The 24,323-nt window shown below is 37.5% G+C and overlaps 2 protein-coding genes across 4 annotated transcripts in view; both read right to left on the reverse strand.

Annotated features, from left to right (window-relative positions):
• LOC132699748 (uncharacterized) overlaps window positions 1-24,323 on the reverse strand; it is a 364,826-nt gene that overhangs the window by 59,121 nt on the left and 281,382 nt on the right. The gene's annotated exons all lie outside the window — the stretch shown is intronic.
• LOC132699680 (uncharacterized) lies at window positions 21,113-21,936 on the reverse strand. Its single transcript, XM_060666528.1, has 2 exons — window positions 21,869-21,936; window positions 21,113-21,817 (listed from the first exon to the last, which is right to left on the reverse strand). Exons 1-2 carry the CDS (start codon window positions 21,919-21,921, stop codon window positions 21,205-21,207), a joined length of 666 nt encoding a protein of 221 aa, XP_060522511.1. The 5' UTR covers window positions 21,922-21,936; the 3' UTR covers window positions 21,113-21,204.

Consider the following 24,323-nt stretch of genomic DNA (forward strand, 5'->3'; position numbering starts at 1 on the left):
TTTCACGAAGATTATACCAAAAAGCAATTAATTGGGGTTCTACAAAGCTTGAACCTACAAACCTACCTACCTACCTACCTACAGTTTTACCACTTTTTGTTTGGCACCAACTGAAATCTGCCATTCGTCGTAACAATGTTTTTCTCCGTGTTAACTCCAATGTCCTCAAACTTATAGAAAACGAAGTTTTTAACATCCCTCCACAAAGTTGGGAAAATTCTGTTATACATAAATACATACATACAATATATCTGTTCGGTCATATTTCATTCTTACAGCTTGCCCGGGTATTTCCTTAATTCGTATCAGTTGGTCACTTTCTTATATCTATGAACAGACTTTACTACGTACTTTCAACATGATGCACTAAACGTTCCATAAATCTCAAGGTAGATGGCGCTTGAGTCATATAAATTCAAATACGAAAATTAGTTAAATTTTAAAGACAAAAGCTATTGAACAGGACTTCAGTGTCAACTTAAAACATTAGAGCAAATTAGCTTAAATGATTTATTGCGACAAAAAGAATAGGAAGAGTAATAGATAAATGTTAGAAATTTAGAAAAGATGTATATGATAGATGAAATATGATCGTGGTCCTCTAATTAAGGCAAAATTTTCATTGTTAGATTATCAATTAATCACCGGTGAGGACAAACAATACAAGACACAAAAAATCACAGTTATAGCAGAATCACCCAGATGTACATTTCAAAATGTATTCGGGCTATTTTTTTTTTTTTAATGAAGAAATTGGCAAAAATAGTAGATAATCTACGGTGATTCGTTTCATTACTTGCCAAAATCTGAAATAACTCCAAAATCAGTAATTTTTTGTCTTTAATAAATGGTTGAGGGGCAAAAATTGTAAAAAGTCAGTGGCGTCGTAAAAAAGGGCTTGTGGGTCGCGTCCTAGCTAAATTCCGGTAATAAAATTGGCGGTGGTAATTTCCATCGGTTAATTCTGTAAAAGTCCGAAAAATACATTTTCTCACTCACTCGAGAACAAGGCAAGAAACGTAAGTAAAAAGTCGGACCGTTAGTGGGTTATTTAAAGTAAATAACAAAAATTGTAAAAAAGTTGGTGCAACAAAGCTGATGATGGAAATTATTACTATGTAAAAACTCAAGAAAAAAAATTTTCAATTTTTTTTTATTTATTTTTATTTTTTACTCAAGAGTAAACAAATCGAATTTCTAGAAGGTTATTCAACGTAAGTCATAAAAAAAGCGCTTGCGACAAAATTCTTGCCTCGTTGACCAAATTCCTACGATAAAACTGATGATCGTCATTTTCGTTGGTTTATTCCGTCAAAGCCCAAAAACTAAATGAAAAAAATGACAATACTATGACACACTTTGACAATACTATTGGGACCGCACTGGAATTCACCCTTTTAGAAATGATGAATATTTTAAAAAACGACTTTTTCTGCGATATATGAAATATTTTTTGTGTGATTCTTTTGAAATTTTGAAACTTTCGAAACTAAGCATTTCTAGGCCCGAATTTTAGTAGTATATCTGCGGGGATTCTGAGACATCTCGGCACGTGTCTCGAACTGTCAGAAAATAAGCGGCCGACCATTCTTGGACTCGTATTTAGTTCTAAGCCGGTCTCGGGACCCGATGCAAATTTCATCTCGGGTTCGCTAATTCCTCGCACGCAGGGCGAAATTACCAACTCGAAAACAGAGTTACACAGTTAAAATCTTATTAAACGGGAGAGCGGCCCGAGCCCGCTGCGCCAACCGAGCATATTTCTTTTGCACCCTTAACGACTCCATTACCGTTTTCAGTTACTATTAACGGCGGCGGCGACGGTAGGAATATTAAGTGCCCGGGGGTGGTGGCGGGCTGGGGTGGACGTTCGGTTAATTAATCGGCCTTCGTGCATATTGACGACGACGACGTTAGCGGCGCGCCGCGACCCGAAATAAAACTAAACTCGCGGCCGAACCGTAACCCTCGGGTAATTTCACGGTCGCCCACCTACGGATTTAACGCGGCGACAAAACGCGGGAAGCAGGGGGAAAATCCGGCAAACCGCGTCGTGGCAGACCGTATGTCTCAGTTTGGGAACCTACCAAGTCCGTAATCGGAAGCTGAAACTCGGAAAATTCGTAAATTGTGTGGGCTTGGAGAACGTCGATACTCGCTTAGAGGAGATTTTTTTCCAAAAATGTAATGTTGTTAAAAAACGTCACTTATTAATCGAACTTAGGTGGATTTTAATTGATGAAAATCCATTTTACGTAAACTTAATTACAAGAAATAATGTTCAGATTTTCGAAGTTTTTAATGAATTTAATGGTCAATTTTATATTGCCAAAGAAGGATTAATTATGGGGACCAATATTAGTCCACTATTTGCAGAAATTTTCATGGACAATTTAGAAAATATCATACTCCGAGTAAAGGATTTCTCTGGTGCTATAGATAAATAGACGATGTTTTTGCTTATTTCACTGGAACCGAAAGACAACTGCAATCCTTTTTGAATCATATTAACTCGATACATAACCGCATAAAATTTACCAAGGTAACTCTCTAAACTGTCTGGACTTAACTATAGCTAAACTACAGAACAAATTAGAATTTTCCATTTACCGTAAACCCTCACACACGGACACAATAATAAATAATAACACAAATCACATCGAAAAATATACTTCACCACAACCTTCCAATAGCAATGAGGCCGAAAGCAATCCTACACTTGCCACTGTGGTCCTTCCTTACATTCAAAACACCACTGACCACATATCAAAACTTCTAAAGAAGTATAACGTCAGAACCAGATTTACCGCTTGTCCAAAAATCTCTCAACATCTTCGGTCGGTCAAAGACAAATTCGATTTGAGATGCCAGGAGTTTACAGCATTCCATGCATATGCGGCAAAGAATACATTGGAGAGACCGGACGAAAAATATCAACTAGGCTCAAAGGAGACGAAAGAGCCTTACTCATCAGCTGTTGCCGAACACACTCATGAAACCGAACATAAAATTTATATATAATATATAACCAAGTACAGAATCAAATACGAGCCAGTTTCAGTCAAGCTCTGAAGAAGCCAACAGGATGATTGGCGAAACGTCAGCAAGTTCGACTCAGCAAAAACAGACTCGGGAGGAATCCAGAAGTTTTGTAAAAAGTAACTCAATTCATCCTTACACACAAAATGTCCGTCCGCCTTTTATGCTTTTATCAACAGACCACTTAATGTACCACTTTTTACAGAAAATTTTGAAAAATAATTAAACATTATAAAACAAGTAGCTTTTACGACCCCGCTTTGATAGATAAGATTATAACTAAAAAGCAGTTTCAAAAACTCACACCGAACAAAAATTATTGAACAATAAAATACATAGGAGAAACTAGCACGAAAATTTCAAAACATCTATCTAAATTTGGTATTATTATTGCTTATAAAACTGAAAACACCATAGGACATTTTCTAAAAAACAATAAAACTAAAGATATTCGATATCATTACTTAATGACCGATTGGATTTAAATGGGCCTCCCTTGTTAAATTTCAATTTATAACCCTATTTACAAAACTTCTGGATTCTGCGTCGGTTGTTGTTGAATCGATCCTGCTAACTGTTGGCGTCTTCAGACCTTGAGTGAAACGGGCTCGTTGTTTGATGGGGGCGGAGCTAAATGAGGGGCGGCATAAACACCGTCCCGGATGGCTGATACCCATATTGGTGACTGGTAAAGACCTGAGTCGCGATTAACATTGTTGGGTTGCTCATAGATTTCTATTTCGTTGGTAGAAGAATTGATTACATGAAAGAATTTTGGTTGAGCTCTGAAGATGCCAACGCAAGCAAGTTCGATTCAACGACAACCGACACAGGAGAAATCCAGAAGCTTTGTAAATATTATTACAGTAGAATGTGGAAGTTTGTGCAAAAAAAAATATCCTAAAAAGATTACAATACCGCTTTAAATTTTGTAATGTTTCACCTGATATCCTATTACAAAAATGAAATTCACGTTTCAGCTTAAAATAAGTCGATATTTAGTCCCACAGGTCTATTTAGCGAGGTCATACCGGTATACACTTGTGGGGGTTTAGTGGTTTTTTGACACCATCCTTCAATATTACGTAAATTATCTGGAAAATTAATATTTTTTATTGTACTGTCAGTATATAATGAAAACATTAAATAACAGCGGTTCGGTTCGACAGAATTGATGACTTAAATATTAAGTCCATCTGTGTAAATAGGGTTCAGAAAGGTTAACAATAAGAAGTCCAGTCTGTCGAATGCTTTACAAATAATGTCAGTTCGAAGTCTGACAAGGAACAAGGACAGACTGTTAAACAGTTCTTAATATGTCGATTTAAATCTTGACTAAAAATAAATTAACGTGGTAGCCTCTGTTTTTGTACACTAATATGAGCGGAAATTGTCGAGTCGTGTGCCCCGGATACGTCCCACTGAACGCAACAGAATGTTTTGTTGCAATTGGACAATAATACACCGGATTGAGCGGCTCGTTTGTTTAGTCTATTCGACATAATCCCATTTCTGTGAACCGGACAACTGGCGCATAATCAAAAATACAATTAGAGATATGTACTCTATACTACCGAAAACTAATTGTCTAAGAGTCGGTGGGCGGCTACCTGCATGTATTTGACCAGACCCGGGTTTTTGTACATTTTGTACTATACATGATGCGGGGACCCATCAACAACTACTGTGATATACAGAATCAAAAAGTTCGTCCGGTAGAATTATTTCATTGTATTTTCATTTATAATGTTTTCTTAAGCTCAAAATTTGTCGACATTTTCCCATCGTCTCTCTTGAAAATGTTAATAATTTCTCAGTCTTTGCTGTGGCACAAAAAACACACTTCACTAGTTCTTTTTCGCCCGACATAATGTCGGAGATATTTAACGAATAACAGTTTAATTAAAGCAAAATAACATAAAGCAACACTGTGTATTTTACTAAATTCACTAAACACGAGGCATCTGTATCGAGATTCACAAACATACTGAAAACATATGACAAAAACCGTTAGGTTGGGATTATAACAGAGCCATCTCAGGTATAAACCCTAAATTATTTAAGTGGTAGTAGCGCTCACTTTTTAAATGGAACAGAATGTGTATTTCTGCTTAAGATGAAAGTTTTTTTTAACCATATATCAAAAATATATCACCACTATCACTAATCCATTGGAAAACAAAACAATATCTAAAAGATAGATAAAAAGTTGTTAATAAACTCTGTTGGTGGGTGTCAAAATATTAATGAAAAGCATATGTGGTGATCATCTTGAAGCCCTATTGCAGAGAGTGATAAAAATTACAGAATGACTGAAAAATATACCCTTTTAACAAATATTTGTTAAGGATACTGACTTCAAAATATCCAAGAGCACCAATTTCCACGTCTTCACATATAATAAAATTCTTTTTGCAAAAACGCTTTCATTATTACTATTGCGACATTTTCCTCGTTTCCTCCTAAACCTTACGTTCAATTGTTTCTCGGTGAAGAAAACGCCACTAGTTCACTAACCGAACCGGCTTTATATCTCTACTCATAACAAAGTTACCAACGATTTTATCAAATTCAAATGTGCCCAATAGAAAAACCCCACAAAGGGGACACCTAGGACATATTCTCTCGGGTCTCCCGGCAGAATTAAACCGGAAGCAGCTGTATCCAAGTGCCCCATTCTGATCCGCTCCCCCGTAGGAACCGACGTCCTGATTAGGAACATTAACAGTCAAATGGCATCGAACGATGGAGGTAGGGGCATGCCTTTTATGAGTCACCCTGACCGTAACGTCATTTATATGACGTAGCAGGGCCACGGGTTCCGAGAAGAACGTACTATCTCCCGTTTTAATCCCTTTTACCGCGTTCCATTTTTGTACCTGTCAGCGCGTCAATTTTCCAACTCCCGGTCTTCGCGTACCCATACATATATATATATATATATAGAAAATCGTAGGAGATTTATAAAAGAGTCTTCGAAAATTCGATAAAGAGTGATACGAGACCGGAATAACTGAACCCGAATGGAGTTTTATCGAGTTACCCGTCTTCGGCGAGTAGTGGCGCGGTTGGTGGCGGGTGTGGGGGGGGGCACTACGACGTCGTCGAAGAAATGGAAATCTTTACGCGTTTACGAAATTATCCGAGGCGAAGAGATAAAACTCCCCCTCATGCCACTCCCGATGGCGTCGCATATAGGTCATTTCAATTATTTCAGGAATTAATAAAAACAATTTTTTCTTATATTTTGGCTTGGAGCTAGGGTCCCATAGATATTATTTCTAGGTAATTATATTTTAATAATACAAAAATAAATAAGAACTAAAAGTACAGATTTTCACGAAATTATACATTTTGACATGACAATTGTTTCGACAACACCTTGTCTTTATCAAATGTGACATAAGAATATCTTGATTTTTTCCTGATATTCATTGGAATACTGTTTTGTTATCCTGGTTTGTGAATCTTGGGGAGACGAGAAATTTTAGAGGCATAATTGTTGACAGACCCTTTCTGATTTCTGAATTCTGATAGAAGAGAAGCCTTGATAACAGATTGAAGGTCGCGGTCCATAGATGGCGTACGATCTTTTTTCAGTTGATCTGATTTTTTAAGAATTTTTGAGGTTTCATTAGCGAATTAGCAGTTTGTTGATGGTGGTTGCCTCTTTTGGGATGATAATACGTGGGGCGAGGACGAAGTTGGAACCTTTTGCAAGAACTGATTTTTCCATGGCAGAAAGTTGGTGCAGTTGGTTAGTATTTTTCTAGGAGCTCGGCTATTCAAACGACTACTTCTCGACCTCCATCTGGTTTACAACGTTGGCGGGCCGGTACCCCCTGGTCTAAATTGAACTCCTCTCCATGGTAGACTCGTCCTTTGGTTTTCCATTTTGTCCTCTCATATGGCGAGTTCGGTTGTCGAGAGAGTTATAGATTTGAGAAGCCAATAAAATTAAAATTCGTCTTAGGGCGAGTGTCACTTGACAATATTTTTGAGGTTCGTGGCAGAAGTGCCACCAAAGATCAAAAAGCGCATTCCTAAAGGGGCGGGGAAATAATGGAGACTAAATTTTGGGCAACAGGCTTCCTCTTTGTTTTTCTACCTCCTCGTTAAGGCTAATTTGGTAAAAAGGGTCGTGGGCCAGATACAACGAACCTAATTAGGTAAACTGACGATGGAGGGTACTAAGGAGAATCCGACACCTTTGAGGGGCGACGATGCCGACGAGATCGATAGGTCCGAGGGTCAACGTTTATAACGCCCTTTGATGTTCCTCCCCCGTCCGTCTGTTATTCCAACCGACACTTCCGTTCCATTTGACGATTTTTTTTCGTCGAGGAAGTCGCTGGAAACTCCCTCGATCGCGTCATTTGCCCCCCCCCCTATTCCATAAATAAAAATCTTCGAGGACGAGGCGACCTCAAAACCTCAAATTTTTAATATCCGAAGGCAAAAATACGACGCCTCAAATTTACGGGAAGTATAAATACCTAGGACGTGTCGGGATCGAAAACAGTAAACACCATCAATATCGGCGTCGGCGGCGTTGCTCGAATAATAAGGAGGAAAAAAAGAAGAAGAATTGGAAAGATCCCGAAATAAAATCGCATGCTGATACGAGAAATATTTTCGCAATAATATCGGCGATTCGTCATTTCACCCCCCTCGCCCCCCGCCGCACCCGGCCAACGAGGGACTTTCGATCCATCCGTCTTTGTCAAAATTGATTTTGTCTGTTTTTATTTTCTATAACTTTATATGACGTTAATAATACGAAGAATACAGCCTTATGTATATCAGCGTATACAACGTTATCTACTATTATGCAGTCCGGATTAAGATATTTAGTATCGTATTCCGGTATTCCCTGAAGTCGCGAAACGCGTGAAAAATGCCATTCGTTTAGGCTGTTCACACTTCTTCCTTAGGTTTATTTCTACAATTATTTGTTTTAAATCATGCAACACAAACAAGCTGTTATATTCTACATAATAATTTTCTTCGGTCCATTAAAAAATCGCACAGCTTGGCTTGTTGAAATAAGCTTCTCTTTTGTATTTGACATAGTATTGTCATTGCCATCTTTTTCCGAGTCAGGATCAATTACTATTTTATTCTCCATGATATTTATTCTTTTTCAATGAAAATTCAATCTCCCGTCCGTCAGAGTGGCAATAACGTCGTAATCTCTGATTTACGGGCCGGTGCCTTTTAACACCGCGTCCCCCCCCCCCCGCCTCCCCCCTTTTCCATCCTTGACGGCTCAACGCAATATATATATATTACCCTTCGGATATTAAATAAGCGTCGCGACGACTGGCGACGGCGCGTGGCGGTCGCGTGCGACGATCGACGTCCGATCAGGACGGGACCGTCACTGACGTCATGGTCGGTAATTCGGAAAATTTCAATTGCGAATCCGTAGGTCACGTGACCCATTGAAAGCCGTTAATCTCGCCATTTGGCCCCAATTATATCGAAATTATATCGTGTTTATCGGAAAAATGTCAATTTTAAAGTTCTATAATATACAAGGTGATTATAATGTCGAAACTCTTAGAATATCAATTATTTTAATATCCATATTACCGGCAACGTATGCTTTGGTTTGGAAATTTGAATAAGTCGTCACTGAATCGAACACGCCATTTTTTTTTAATGTATTTTCATATTTTCCTATTTTTGTAGAAAAAAAATAAGATATAAAACTTATTAACATGCGCATAAGGTATGGTGGTATAGTCTGTCTCAATTTTCATCGTGCTGGCTTTTGCGAAGGTTTTGGAAATTATTTTTTTTTGTTTATTTAGACGGGTAAAATCTTGTTAAATTACACTAAGAAAAAACTGTAACATTAAATATATACAATAAATTCATAGCCAATAATTAATCTAATTCTGTTTCACTATCAGAGTCGTTGTTGTTTTGTATAGTAATAATTACAAACCGATGAAACCAAAGATTATGATTACTTTTAATTATGATATAATCATATCAGTCTAGTAAAATTTATTTTAGCAGCCCTATGAAATAGGCAGAAAAATCAAAATATTTTTAATATTAATTATAAACAAATAAAAAGACCCACTATACGATTTGGAAACCCATAGGAGATAAGAAAAAAAAACTCTTACAAAAGTTTCTGAACAATTAAAATATTATAATTTTGTTGATAGAGGGTGTCACAAAAGTGTCCCCTCATCAACATCAACTTTGTTATTTCAAATGCAACACCCTGCTTATATCGACATTTTTGGAATCCTTAAAAATAAAGGTCACTTTCATAAGAAATTCCTATTCGGATTTTGCATAGTTTAGGAATAAATTGAGGTTATGTGCTTTTTTTCTTCATATTTTGATGGCCGCATTAAAATTGTGTTTTGACGCTATTGATCCATCTTCAGAAACTTTTGTAAGAGACTTTTTTTCGTATCTCCTATGGGTTTCCAAATCGTATAGTGGGTCGTTTTATTTGTTTATAATTAATATTAAAAATATTTTGATTTTTCTGCCTATTTCATAGGGCTGCTAAATTAAATTTTACTAGACTGATATGATTATCATATCATAATTAAAAGTAATCATAATCTTCGGTTTCATCGGTTTGTAATTATTACTATACAAAACAACATAAATCGTATTATAATTAATCTCAATGACGACTCTGATAGTGAAACAGAATTAGATTAATTATTGGCTATGCATTTATTGTATATATTTAATGTTACAGTTTTTTCTTAGTGTAATTTAACAAGATTTTATCCCTCTAAATAAACAAAAAAAAATTCCAAAACCTTCGCAAAAGCCAGCACGATGAAAATTGAGACAGACTATACCACCATATCATATCTTATGCGCGTGTTAATAAGTTTTATATCTTATTTTTTTTCTACAAAAATAAGAATATATGAAAATATATATAAAAAAAATAATGGCGTGTGACGACTTATTCAAATTTCCAAACCAATGCATACGTTGCCGGTAATATGGATATTAAAATAATTGATATTCTAAGAGTTTCGATATTATAATCACCCTGTATATTATAGAACTTTAAAATTGACATTTTTCCGATAAATACGATATAATTTCGATATAATTGGGGCCAAATGGCGAGATTAACGACTTTCAATGGGTCAGTATTGCAAAAGACTTTTGAAAGCGCCAGTGGAATACAGACTTATCAAAATACTGACGCGTTGCAGAAAAATCGCTTTCTTCGAATTTCAACCAATGCGCGCCGCCGCTGGCCGTTCCGCTAAGCCGCCAATGGAATCGATGCCGAGCAAAGCATTCGTTCGGCACAAAGATTCCGCGTAGGTGGCGATTAGGAGGACCCTAAGACGCCGATAATCCCCTTACCGCAGGGGGCATAAATTTCTGGTTATGGACCCAAATAGTTTCTCTAATGGCGTATGCGAGTGTAAGACGCTCTCAGATTAGGATCGCGGAAAATTTGTTGGAGACGGCGGCGTCGGTGCGTTGTTAAGATAAGACGGCCGTCGTCGCCGCCGCCGTGACAAGAAGGGAAGAAAAGATATACCTTGATATGGTTTGCGGGAAAAATAATATTTAAAAAAGACTATACCCAACAGACTTTCTGATCTTAATTAATTTAAATTAATAAAACTTAAAATATTTCAAAAACCGTTATACGCAAAAATATAATAACAATACACAATGTATATTCTGAGATAAGGTATAGGGTTACTCTAAGCTGCTATTTTGCGGCGACTTTGACATTTAATAATAATAATAATATGTTTATTTCCATTGACTTTAAACAAAAGCATCTGATAATGTCAACAAGTAAAAAAAAATACATTAGAACACTAAAATACAAACTTTAGAAAGAGATACGTACAAACTCACAAAGTAAATCACACCGAGAGATCGGCATTACTAGAATGAAAGTATTCTTCGATAGAATAAAAAACGTTCTCGTTCAAAATATCTGTTTGACGGACAAAGGTAACTTATTATTTAATTTTGGGAACAGGGTACTACAAGAGTGACCACGAGACTTCCCCGACATTGTTCGAACAGTAGGTTTTTTTTTCACTAAAACTTCACTAGCTCTGGAAGAGTTTCCCATGCATATAATGGCGTAAGATAATAAAGATTGAACATATCTGAAATAATACGATAGTAAAAGCTGAAGATCCACACTCGACCGCAGTCGCCAAACAACAAAAGTATTCATAGCCATTTTGTTTAATACGAAGCCGATTTGGCGTGTCCAGGACAAATAACAAACCAAAATACTTGACAACATTAGTCTAATTAATCGATTTATCCGGAATTCTAACCAATAAGCTCTTGTTCAAATCCCTAAGCGGAAACAAGATCATCTCAGTCTTTGTCCCGTTCAAACAAATCTCACAATATCGGGTCATACCACTTACTGCCTTAGTGGCCAAGGACGCGAGATCTTCCAGACTTCCAGATGACACTGCCACAGCAGTATCATCTGCACATACGGAAACATAATTATCTGGGAAAGAATCAGATATATCATTAATAAATACAGTGGAACTTCGATAAGTCGAACTGCGATTTGACACATGAAAAGTTCAAGTTATCAATAAAAACTACAAATGCATGTACTTTTTTGTGAATGAACATTCATTCATTCACTTTTAAAAATGGTTTATACGTTACATAAATGCCCTAATATCTATGATTTTTGAACAAAAAACGAAAATTATGTACCCAGTATATATAAACATACTATTATACATTAAAGTTTACTCTTTCATTGGAAAAAAGTCAGCTATCTGCGACTGACGACCGGATTTCTTATTTTGGTTTTCAACAAAAGCTTCAATTTTATTTAAACAATCATAGAGGGAATCGGTTGCGTATTCACTGGTTTTCAAATAGGAACGCAAAACAATCAACGAATTTTCAACCAATTCATTTGAAGGTGGTTCCTCCTCCATCGTGTCACTTTCGCAGTCATCTTCGATGTTTAACTGTACCGGTTCGGATCTGCTGGACTCGATAATATCTTCATCAGTAGGAAACTCGTGAAGTAATAATATCCTCATCCACATGTATAAAATCGTTGACGGTGCTACCTTCTGCTATACCTCTAATGTTTGTCCAAACTCGACTTCTATTTGGATTTCGTCTTAACTCTTTTCTTTCAGGCGTTCACTTAGGAAAATCAAGGGAATCTCTTCTTCTTACCATTCAGAATACTGACCAAAACCGGCTTTTTTAAAGTACGTTTTGATGACATATCAACAAATGCAAAAATCCACAAATGTCTTTAACGTAATGTGTAAATTGAATAGGCACAGTATTTTTCACTTAGTATTAACTAGTAAGTCATACAAGTGAACTTAGCAAGCACAGAAACTGAACTGCTTGCATAGATACGTTAAAAAGACAGGTTAAGTGTTTCGTTCGAGTTATCAAGATATCAAGACAAACTAACACGCATTTCCTACTTTTGACGCTATTGCCAACCAATTTGGTTCGACTTATCAAAAAAATCGAATTACCGAAGTTCGACAGTATTATAAATAATAAAGGCCCCAGTATGCTTCCCTGTGGGACACCTCTCGTGAGTTCTTTAGATGAGGAGCTAATCACGGAGCAATGCAGGCGTAACTAACTATTCTCCCGTACACCGCAAACTTATTCAACAACAAATTAATATCAAGCACATCAAAAGGTCGCTTGAAGTCAAAAATGGGTATTGTTCATCTTGTGTATAGACACAACAATGGAGTGTTTTAAGGCTGAGGGACATACACCTTCTAAAAAAGACAGATTGATCAAAAAAGTAAGAGGTTCAAGTATGAAATCTGTAACACGTTTTATTGACGAACAGGTTTTTTCATCGTAATTTTTTTTTGTAACTGACGAGATAATACATCGAAGGTGCTAAGAATAGACTTAGACTTGAAGATTTTTTATTAGTTGTTTGTGTTGTTTTTACAGTTCTCTAACGGAACCCACAAAAAAGTCGTTAAATTTTTCAGAAATCGACGTACTCGCTACCTTCATCATCAATGAAGTAATCTGGAAACTTTTTATGTTTAGATAGGTGACTTTCATTTTTTATAATCGTCCACGCCGTTTGAGATTTGTTAACAGAGGTTGTTATAATTGGTTTAAAATTTCATTACTGTTGGTATATTTAAAATATTTGTGCGAGTCTCTAAGTAACTCACCCCGTTCCCTAATTTCAACGGAAAGCCACCATTTTTTGGCTATGTTGGCCCCGCGCATGCATCTTTGATATGGAAAAGACGAGTGAATAAGTCAAATTTCTCTTCAGCTGTACCAACACCGTCATACAGAAACTGCCACCCCGATTGTCCATTTCAACGTGGAAATTACGGGACCACATTTACCCCTTCCACATCGTAAAAGGGTGGGGAGACGACTGGTTTTCCATTCTCGAATTCTCACCACCCTTTTAGCGAAATGACGAATCTCGCGTGTCGTCGGTTTTACGGCAACGGCGGCCGTTCTTACCTCGTAAAAGCGACACATATAGATTTAACGAGCGGCACTGGCGAAATTAATTGATAACCGACGGAGAGGTTGCGGCGGTGCTGTAAAATTGACAGATTCGTCGACTCGGCCGCCATCTTTTCCGGCCCTTTTATGCGCGACCCGGTCGTCGTAAAAGTCGCGGCGACTGCCAGGCGAACTCGCTACCGCGAAAAGACAGTCGACGAATTCTATTTATTGCCCTGCCATCTTTCCTGACAGAAGTTTATCAGAACTTAAAATAAAGGTCGTTCATTAAGTTCAAGACAATTTGGGTTTTCAAAGGAAAAAGGCTTAGCCTACCAACAGCTGTGACCTTTTAGACTACACAAAAGGTTTCGATACAGGTGAACTGTCGCCCTTAATAAACGCAACACACTCAGTTTAAGTCAATTTAAATTTTAGGACAAGATCCACATTTCAACCTGTAGACACTTGATTTTTGACATTTTGGACATTTAGTTTTATTGTACATTTTGACAAATGTTTTGAACCTTTTTAACTGGGTTCTCCTATGCATGTAATTGTTTTAAATTGTTCGTGTTCTTCTGTATTTGGTTTCGGATAAATAGAGTTTACTACACACTTAACCGCAGAAAAACACATCTTTGACGACAATTTTGATATTTTACATACGGCCACAAAGAGTATAAAATTAAATTTACTGGAAGCCATGGAGATTATTATTGCTTAACGATCAATTGGATTTAAATACCTCTCCATTATTAAACTTAAATTATCTCAACAACATTAATTAACGTTTTATTTTCATTTTTCGATATATATAGTAGCAGGTAGTAAATATTACATTTGATAAAAGCACGGTGTTGTCGAAACAATTGTCATGTGAATATATATAATTTCGTGATTTCGCGATTGCAAAATTTATTATTTTTCTCTTTGCGAATACGCCGTTTTATATAACGACAAGAGAAGCATAGTTTTGCAAAATCTGTATAATGGGATACACACTTATATATAAGGTTGTTCGGAAAGTCATTTCGTTTTTTCCCGTCAGAGGACTTAATTACGTTTTTTCGAAACCAACTTCACACTTAAGCCGCATAACCATTATACGTCTTGAGAGCTGATATCGCAAGGCTTGTGTGTGAAAAAGTTCTATTAATTCTACGCAGTAGTTTTTGGTCGGTGACCTTTTAAATGTGGAGAGCAATAAGCAGCATTTTCGTCATATTTTACTTTTTTACTTCAGAAAAGGTACAAATGCTGTCCAAGCGAGAAAAAAATTGACGGATGTGTATGGAGAAGGCGTGTTAACAGTACGCCAGTGCCAGAACTGGTTTGCAAAATTTCGATCCGGCAATTTTGATGTCGAAGATGCACCACGGTCTGGAAGGCCGGTCGAAGCTGACAAAGATGCGATAAAGGCATTAGTTGATGCAAATCGGCGAATAACCACACGAGAGCTCGGTGAGAGATTAAATTTGTCGAATTCGACTGTTTATGGCCATTTGAAAGGCATGGGCTTAACCTCGAAGCTCGATGTGTGGGTGCCCCATGTCCTTACGGAGCGAAATTTGTGTGGTCGCGTTGACGTGTGTGATTCGCTCCTCAAACGTCAAGAAAATGATCCATTTTTGAAGCGGATTATTACTGGGGACGCAAAATGGGTTGTATACAACAATGTTAAAGGCAAGAAGTCATGGAGCAGAAAAGATGAACCGGCTCAAAGCGTGTCAAAAGCCAACATTCACCAAAAAAAGGTGATGCTCTCCGTTTGGTGGGATGTCAAAGGAATCGTTTTTTTTTTAGCTTTTGCCGGACAATACAACGATTAATTCAGAAGTCTATTGTCATCAACTGGACAAATTGAATGATTCACTTAAAGAGAAGGGGCCCGAATTAATCAACAGGAAGGGTGTAGTGTTCCACCAGGATAATGCGAGACCTCACACAAGTTTGGTCACTCGCCAAAAACTTTTACAGCTTGAATGGGACGTACTGCAACATCCACCATATTCTCCAGATCTGGCGCCTTCCGACTACTATTTGTTCCGGTCCCTGCAAAATTTTTTGGATGGCAAAACCTTTACCTCAAATGAAGATGTCAAAAACCACCTGAACCAGTTTTTTGCGAGCAAGGACCAAAACTTTTATGAGAGGGGAATTATGTTAAGAATGGCCAATATATAATTTAATAAAATATTTATTCATTATACGAAAACTGTCTTTCATGTTCCCCAAAAAAAACGAAATGACTTTCCGAACAACCCAATAGTATATGTCAAGCGTAAGAAGTAGTTCAAACGGCTTGAGCATTTCGTCCGAATTAAATAAAAAATGTCGGTCGCATGGGATAAATTTTAAGAAAAGCAGAAAATTTTTCTACCGAGAGAGGTCGCATTGGGCGAATAAAAACTGGCCCGATGGAAGCGGCGGCGGCGGCGGCGGTAGCCGGGAGCTCGGTCATTTATCAGTCAGTGGCGATACGCCCACCCAAAGTGCAGACCATTTCGCGACCTTTAACGCATTGCCGCCCCACTGGCGGTGCAATCGACATGGTGGGGGCGGCGAAGGGGGCGATTTAGGGTCGGATGTTGCGACGGGTGAAAAATTCATCCACTCTAAGTTTTACCTACGCCGGTCGAAAACTTTCAGACCGGAAAACCTGTTACTCCGCCGGGTTGGGGGGGGGATGATTAATTACCCACCAAATTGCATTCTCACGCGGAAAAATCGCCACCAGGGGAGAGCGCGCGCGCGCCTCCCTTCGACTTTTCGGGAAACGTCAGAAGTGGAATTTTAAATATATTGGAAAAATTTTTCCGAGTAAAACGTCAGCGATTTCGCATCGAAAGGAAGACAACGGAAAGGGTCGAACCGCCAGCACCCCAAACAAATATATATGTAAATTATGCAGCGTCGTAAGCAGAAATTCGTTTTATTCGGCACCTTTTTGTAAGAACAATTTTCCGCGTTTATCTTCAACGCAAACTATCACCGCTTAGCCTGCAAACTTGAAAATCGACGCAGTGGTGTGCGATAGTAACTATTAATTGCAGCGACGTCCATAAATTAAGTCGGTTTGATTGGAATGTTTGGCTGTTACATCTTAAAGTCTACGAAGTCGCTTTATTTTTAACCTAAGCAAGTTTGACCACATATCCGCCGCTCTCAAAAGATTGAATCGGTTAAAAATCAAAGATGTTTTCAAATACAACTTTTTATGCTGGTTGAAACGTGTAATAAATTCCAACATGACAAAATCCATTCATGCCTTGGATCTAAGACACCAATCATCGCAAAAATGTCAATGTTCTTGTACATGTAATGCTGTAAGCTTGTTCAACTCCTTAAATAGCGGCCTGGTTTGGTTACTAAACATAATGTAAAATAATCCGTTAGAATACATGTATATCATTCATTCTATTTTGTAATTTCACACATGCTTGTAATTTATATGTAGTTGTAGTTAGAAACGGGTTAAGTCTGAGTGGCCCTAATGCCAGACTTCGCCCATGTAATGGTAATAAAGACTATTTATTATTATTATTACTATTATTATTATTTAATGGATTCCTCAGTCATCGCTGGATGTGGCTACTTCCCTGTTTCGGCATTGGCTGCAAGAAGACAGGTGGGTAAGTTTTAGGTTATTTTGAACATGTTTAGATGTTTAGTTGTGGGGGTCGTTAAGTACGCGTCTGACAATTCCGCTGGTTTCAATGAGAGTTATTTTTTGTAGTTGGTAGCATATCTGTTCTCTAATGTTGAGCTTTTTTAGGTTGCGCCTATAATAATTGGTACTACAATGACTCTTTCTTGGTTCCACATCTCTTTTATTTCATTGGCAAGAGGTAAGTACTTACTAATTTTGTCGTAGTGCTTTCTTTGTAGGTTTGTGGCGAGTGGGACGGAGAAGTCAATCAGGTAGGTATGTTCGGTTTTTTTTTTCGGTAAACACCAAGTCTGATCAATTATGTTGCAGAGGTGGATCGGTTATTATTTCTCTGTTCCAGTACATTTTGTAGTTTTCCGTTTCAACTACACTTTCTGGATTGTATTTTGTATTTGTAGTACGGTATTGTCTCCTTCGTTTTTATTGTATTAAAAAAGTTTGGGCTTTTGATGAATTTTACTAATTATTTAATTTAATGGAAATTTCTGTTGTTTGGAGAAGAGTTTGGATAAGATGTATAAAGTTTTGTATGTATGTTTTTTGATACAAGTTATTTTATTATATGATACCCTTATATTTCAAGTTAAGTTTTTTTTTTTTTAATTTAGACTAACTTAAAACCTGGTACTATGCCCTCGTTCAATCGCATTTACGTTATGGAATTTTTGGCATGGGGTGGGTCGACAAAAATGGATTTTAAAAATTATTTATGAAAGGGATAGGTGTTATCCAACAACACAAATTTTTAATGAATCAGGTATGCTCGATGCAAGACAACTCTATATTCAAATAATAACAGTCCAAATCTTTTTAAATAAATTTTAATTTTTAATTTTAATTAGACATTAATTGGGTTTTTAATTTTTTAAATAATATTTTAATAATAATTTTAAATAAAAGAAAAATGAATTTTGGTTTCGCAACCACTCATGCCTATCTAGTCTAAAAGAGAAACGGTTATTTTCAATTTTAGGCTAATATTGCATTTTATGTTGTGTGCTCATTTTCTCCCAAACCCTACATTCATTTGTTTGCCTGTTTTCACCGCCGTAATCAGTGCAAAAAATTCCACTAGTTTTCTAATTGAACCGACTTTGTGTGTCTACTCAGAACAAAGTTACTAATGATGAACCCTTAATTTAGATCAACCTGTATTACTATGGTCAGTAAAAATATCAATTAATAAAATTGATCCCAAATCCCAAAAAAAAAAACAACTTTTTCCGCTTTTAATTGGCAACGCATCCCCGATAAAAGCTACAGGCGTCGAAAACGATCCCCGCTCCCCACCCCCATTAAACGAGGAAACTTTCAATATTTGCCTTTAAAATAAAACGCGAGAGGGAGAGGAATTTCATCAGTTAATCCCGCATAGTATCGTATCTCGCGGATACATTTACTTTACGACGTAAATCCCGGAGGCGGTCCGCGTGGCGGATTCCCGAGAAAGGAAATAAGTTGGCGCGGACAAGCCCCCCCCCCCCCCCAAGAGCTCGTAAAACGAATTTGGAAATTCCGTCGGAATTCTTAATGCTCCCCCGTCAGCCGTGCCTATTTCCGGCATTACGTCGAGAATAAGTTGCCTAAAACTCCTCCGGACGGCATTATATTTCCATACCGATCGAGGACTTACGGTTTAACCCCCCGTCCCGCCTCCAGCCCGCACTTCCGCGATTGGACCCGAGGATCCCGCAGGGAATCCGAAACACGATTCCGCTTAATTTGGCTCGTTTTTTCCTAGAGTCTTCGAGATTTCAACTCCCAGCAACCATCAAACGACCCGATCATGTGGTAGAGATACTGCGTGTGATGTATTTTATCAACATAAAAATAATTCTTTCTCGATCTTTTTTGATCTTCCTCTTTTAGTCTCGATAACCAGTTTCCGGTAGTCTCGCTTGCTTCATTCTCTGTACTTGGCCATACCATACGATTTGCTTTCTTTCAATGTGAGTTATTAAAGAACCCTTTACTCATATTCTTCTAATTTTTCTCTTCTGTATATTCCTACTGATCTTTTGAATAAATCCGTTTCTGTTGCTTCCTAGAGTCTTCGGGATTCCAACTCCTCGCAACCATCAAACGATCCGACCATGTGGTAGATGCTAGTCCGTTAGAGATTCCGTTAATTCCATTATTATTTTCCTGAGGTGTTTTACCAACATAAAAAAGAATTCTTTCCCGATCTTTTTTGGTCTTCCTCTTTTCTGGTAGTCCCGTTTGCTCCATTCTTTGCATACCATATGATTTGCTTTCTTTCAATGTGAGTTGTTAAAGAAACTCAACTCACATTCTTCGAATTTATCCTCTTCTGGATATTCCTGCTCATCTTTTGATTACATCCATTTCTGTTGCCTCCAGCATTCTTCGGCTGCTTTCGCCACGTTTCGATCGACTCAAAAATCGTAAACTTTTTTTTCCAATTTTTTGGTTCCGAAAAATAGTATTCAGACGGCTTACGTTATTCGATTATAATGCTTTTTGATTCATAGTACATGTGTGGCAAATATCATTGAAATATCTAAAAATATTTAAAAAATATAGTTTAATTAAAAAAAAAATGCCGCCCAGTATCTCAATTTAAAAAAAAAAATGTAACTTAATTTGACAACCCCGTACGCAATCCAGTGAATAATAGAAACAATAGGAAAAAATTAAAGATCATTTTAGAAACGTCTCTACAATTTTTCCACGTCAATATTTGCGTAACCCAAACGCGAGAGAACATTTTATTTCCCGTCGTGTGTACTTTTCAATTCAAAAACCGCCGTCCTTGCCGCGCCGGCACTACACAATGGTCCTCGCTCATTTTTGCGTGTTTCCCTTTCATTAAATCGACAATGCAGCGAGATAAAACAACTGCAAACGTCCTTTCGACGTTACAAAACAATTAAACGTCATCATGGAGCGGGTGCAGTTACGGTTACGTAGTACGTTCCCACTCGCTTGGCTCGTTTCTAGCAAGCATCGTGTACAGGATTATTCGTTATATTTGGACACCCCCAAAGATGGAAAAAAAAGTGTTAACAAAAAGTTTCAAGATATTTGCTCTATTATCTTATGCTCGAAAGTTTACAAGTGATAAGAGGAAGTCTTAATATTGAAATTGCAAACTCCCTATAGTGAAACTCTGTACTACGTGAGGAGTTGCATGATTTTATGGTGATAGATCAGGATTTACCTACAACAGTAGACCTGACACAGGAAGGCATACTGCAATAAGCAAGAAAGGGTGAGGAAGAACACCAAGAAGGAAGAAGAAGATGAAGCAGTTGATCTGGGACCGCCACCAATCATTCAAAAAGCCCAATATTCAGTTAAGCTGCTAGAGAATTTGACCGATAATTTGAAACACTAAATGTGGTTCTTAAATAGTTATATAAATTGTTCTTAAAAATATGTATATAAAATAATTAAATATTACAGAACATATAAGCGTATTGTTATTTTTCAAGTGCCTATAAATCTTAATAACGCAAAAAATAAGCAGTCCCTTCAATTTTCGACTGTTTCGACTGTATCTCAAAAACGGCTAAATGAAATATCAATAAACTATGCGTTTTTTAAATCAGGAAAAAATATCTACGATTTAAGGTAACAATATAGAGGGAATTTCATTAAAAAAAAAAGATTTTGCTGTCATTTTGACAGCTTGCGATGGTCGTTTTTAAATTGTCTTGTAGATAATACTTTTATGCTCGTAGGAAGCAAATTATAATAATAAGGTCCTGCGTAATTTAGCGACGTTTTGTAGAACATGTGGTTCAGTCTTGGCTTTAGAAGGTGTTTCGGGTGTTATAACCGTGGACATCGGTGTGTTTCTTGTGAGAGCCTTTATTTTTATGAACGATGATCAATAATTTAAATAAATATATGCAAGGCACTGTTAGTATTTTATACAGGGTGCGGCAGCATAACTTCCTTTTTTCAAAACTCAATAAAAACTATTGTGTGCATCGGAAAATCTTTATTTATTTTTTATAATGTAGGTACATGTCTAAAGTTTTTATTTACATTGTTTTGAAGATCAAATCTGTTAGGTGACGTCCCTCATTCTCCATACATTGCGTAAACCGATATCTGGCGTTTGTCATGACTCTTGTTAGCATAGCTGGTGTTATGTTGGCAATTTCTTCTTCGATGTTGGTCTTCAAATCTTGTAGGGTTCTTGGACGGTTCACATAAACCAGGGATTTCAAAAAACCCCATAGAAAAAAATCACAAGGGGACAGATCGGGAGAGCGTGCCGGCCATTCCAAATCGCCTCTAATTGAGATAAGGCGCTCTGGAAAGTGTTCCCTCAAAACAGCCATCGATGCTCTTGAAGTGTGTGCTGTTGCACCGTCTTGTTGGAACCAAGTGTCCCCCAAATCCAACTCTTCTAGCCGTGGGAAAAAAAAATTCTGTAGCATGTTTACATACCGGTCCGAATTCACTGTCACTGTAACCTCATTTTCCTCAAAAAACCAGGGACCAATAATTCCAGCTGAGGAAATTGCACACCACACTGTGACTTTGGGTGAATGCAAAGGCCTTTGATGCAATTGTCGAGGGTTGGTGTCAGCCCAGTAGCGCATGTTTTGTTTGTCAACCGACCCACATAAATGAAAATGGGCTTCATCGCTAAAAAAAACAATAGCACCTTCGGGAACGACATCAAGAAGAAGCTCACACGCGTTCATCCAAGAATTGAAGTCACGTTCTGTAAGTTCCTGCACTATCGCCATCTTATAGGGATGAAAATGAAGATCATCACGAAGAATTCTTCTCACAGAACGATCAGATAGTCCAAGGGCAGATGCGTGTTTGCGCGCAGAACGCCGTGGTGATCGCAACATTGAAGCTCTCACTGCTTCAATGTTCTCAGGTGATCTAACGGGCCGAGGGACTCCAGTTCTTCGTTTTGTCGCACTTGCAGTTTGTCTGAATGTAGTGACCCATGTAACAATTGATTTGCGGTCTGGGACGGGAGCCAACGGGGCTAAATTAAAGCGATTCCGAAATGCACGCTGTGTTGCAACAACCGAACAACCGCTTGAAAAGTAGGCCTCAACGGCAAAGGCACGCTCCTCACTATTCCAACGCATGATGGCGACTGAACCGTGTCGGGACAAAACTTTACAGTACCCCCTCTTGAACGAGACCACTAGCGCCCCACTATGACATCAACTAACTGAATGGCGCGCATTTAAAAAAAGGAAGTTATGCTGCCGCACCCTGTACCTTATAAATATATCTTTGCAGGATAGCCTCGAGCCTCGAGCCTTGTCCCCAGTTTACGATATTATATGAAATAGACGAGTATGCTGAGGCGTAATAGAAAGTCAACAAGGATCTTTCAAAGAAAGAATCTCTGATTGTTAACTTTGCAAAAAACGTTTTGTTTAGTTTATTACAAACACTATCTATGTCGTAGTCCCACTTTAGGAAGGCATCGATGTAAGATCCGAGAAACTTTGATGTGTGGTTTAATTCCACGCGTGAACCCGCAAAGCTGAACGCTAGGTTAGTCAGAGGTTTAACATACTGACCGGTGAATTCGATCGCAACTGTTTTTTCCAAATTTATGATCAACAAAAATCAACAAACTGTGCCACAACACTAGAGAACCTATCGATCAGCTCCTGAGCTTGCCTTCCGGAGACGGAGATGGATGTGTCATCCGCGTAGATAAAAACGCGGCAGTTGATATCGAGGAACTCAGGAAGGTCATTCATATACAGAAGAAAAAGTAGTGGACCTGAGATTCCTCCCTGGGGCGTGCCTAAGTTGACGTTGAACGGTTCCGAGTATATTCCATTCACTTTGACCCTTTTTTCCCTGCGTTTCATTATGATATTATCCAACTATTGATATTACCTCGAAACCCCAGACATTCTACTTTTTTTGCCATGATATTCAGATCTAAGGAATCGAAGGCGCGCGATAGATCAAAAAACACTCCCACAACTGTCTCACCCATGTCGACTTTGTCGTAGATATACTGGACAAGGTCATTAATCCCCGTTTCCGTTGAGTAACCAACACGGAAACCATGTTGCACATTCGATATAATGTTTTCTTGCTCCAAAAAATGTGTCATTTTGTCGTACATGGTCTTTTCGAGTACTTTAGGGAACCAACCTGCGATTGTTATAGGCCTATAATTCTCTATAAGCTCAGAGTCTCCCTTTACAACCACCTGATACTGCTGCATCGACTGATCAATTAATAGGATTAAAGTAAGAAGCAATTTGTAATCTATAGATGGATTAAAGCGTTGTCTTGTCACCGAGAGAAAAAAAAATTATTCGTAAGCAACAAGTTTTTGTGTCTCAAAATTTATTTTACCTTTATGTTGCTGCTACATAATTATACTTATGAATTATTTCTTTTAAATGAAAAATTGTCGTTAATATCCACTTTATGAAAGGCTTATTAATATGGCTAATATTAATTATAAAATTAGATAATGTAAACACAAGAGAAAAATCCATGTACTAAGATAAGTGCTACATACTACCTATTATTTTTATCCACCTTTACAACACTTAGTAATAATAATATTAATAATAATAATAAATCATCTTTATTTCAAGGCGTTATTATATTAAAATGTGGTATTTGCAGTGGTTGTCCTAAATGTTTTGAATAAATCTATTGTATTCTTCTGCACTATATGGTTCCATTTCAGATTGCAGCCAAAGTTAAAATTTTATTTTCTTTAAATTTCGCCCTACATGACTCTCGATAGTTTAACTGCAATATGGCAAATAAAAATTCTTTCTATGTCTCTGCAATTTCCATATATAACAAGATAAAGCATTTTTTCGTTTCCCATGGAAAGGCATATTTTGTCTAACAAAGATTTCTATCAATGCAAACTTTATTCTGACGGTGCGTACGTCGACGGCAGGGACGCAAAACGATATGGAACGGTGAATCGGCAGGCACAATAGCAGGGAGTAATAACTTTTGCACTAGATCATGCAATAAAATTATCGTTACCGCTGGAACGTCAACAATTGATTCGGCGGGGTGGAAACTTATAATTATTAATACGAGTTCATCGGATGTTCCGGCGCCCGTATACAGGGCGTTTATTCGTTCAGTTTTATTTATATTTATATTAATTGGAAAAATTGATTGT

The sequence above is a fragment of the Cylas formicarius genome, unplaced genomic scaffold (assembly GCF_029955315.1).
Source record: "Cylas formicarius isolate icCylForm1 unplaced genomic scaffold, icCylForm1.1 PGA_scaffold_3__17_contigs__length_32017465, whole genome shotgun sequence".
NCBI classification, from domain to species: Eukaryota; Metazoa; Arthropoda; class Insecta; order Coleoptera; family Brentidae; genus Cylas; species Cylas formicarius.

Bases quoted from the DNA above. Each gene is read 5' to 3' on its own strand.
- LOC132699680 (XM_060666528.1), bottom strand. From the start codon at position 21,921: ATGGCGATAGTGCAGGAACTTACAGAACGTGACTTCAATTCTTGGATG. The intron at 21,818-21,868 runs GTGTGAGCTTCT...TGTTTTTTTTAG, and splicing joins TTCAATTCTTGGATGAACGC to CGATGAAGCCCATTTTCATT.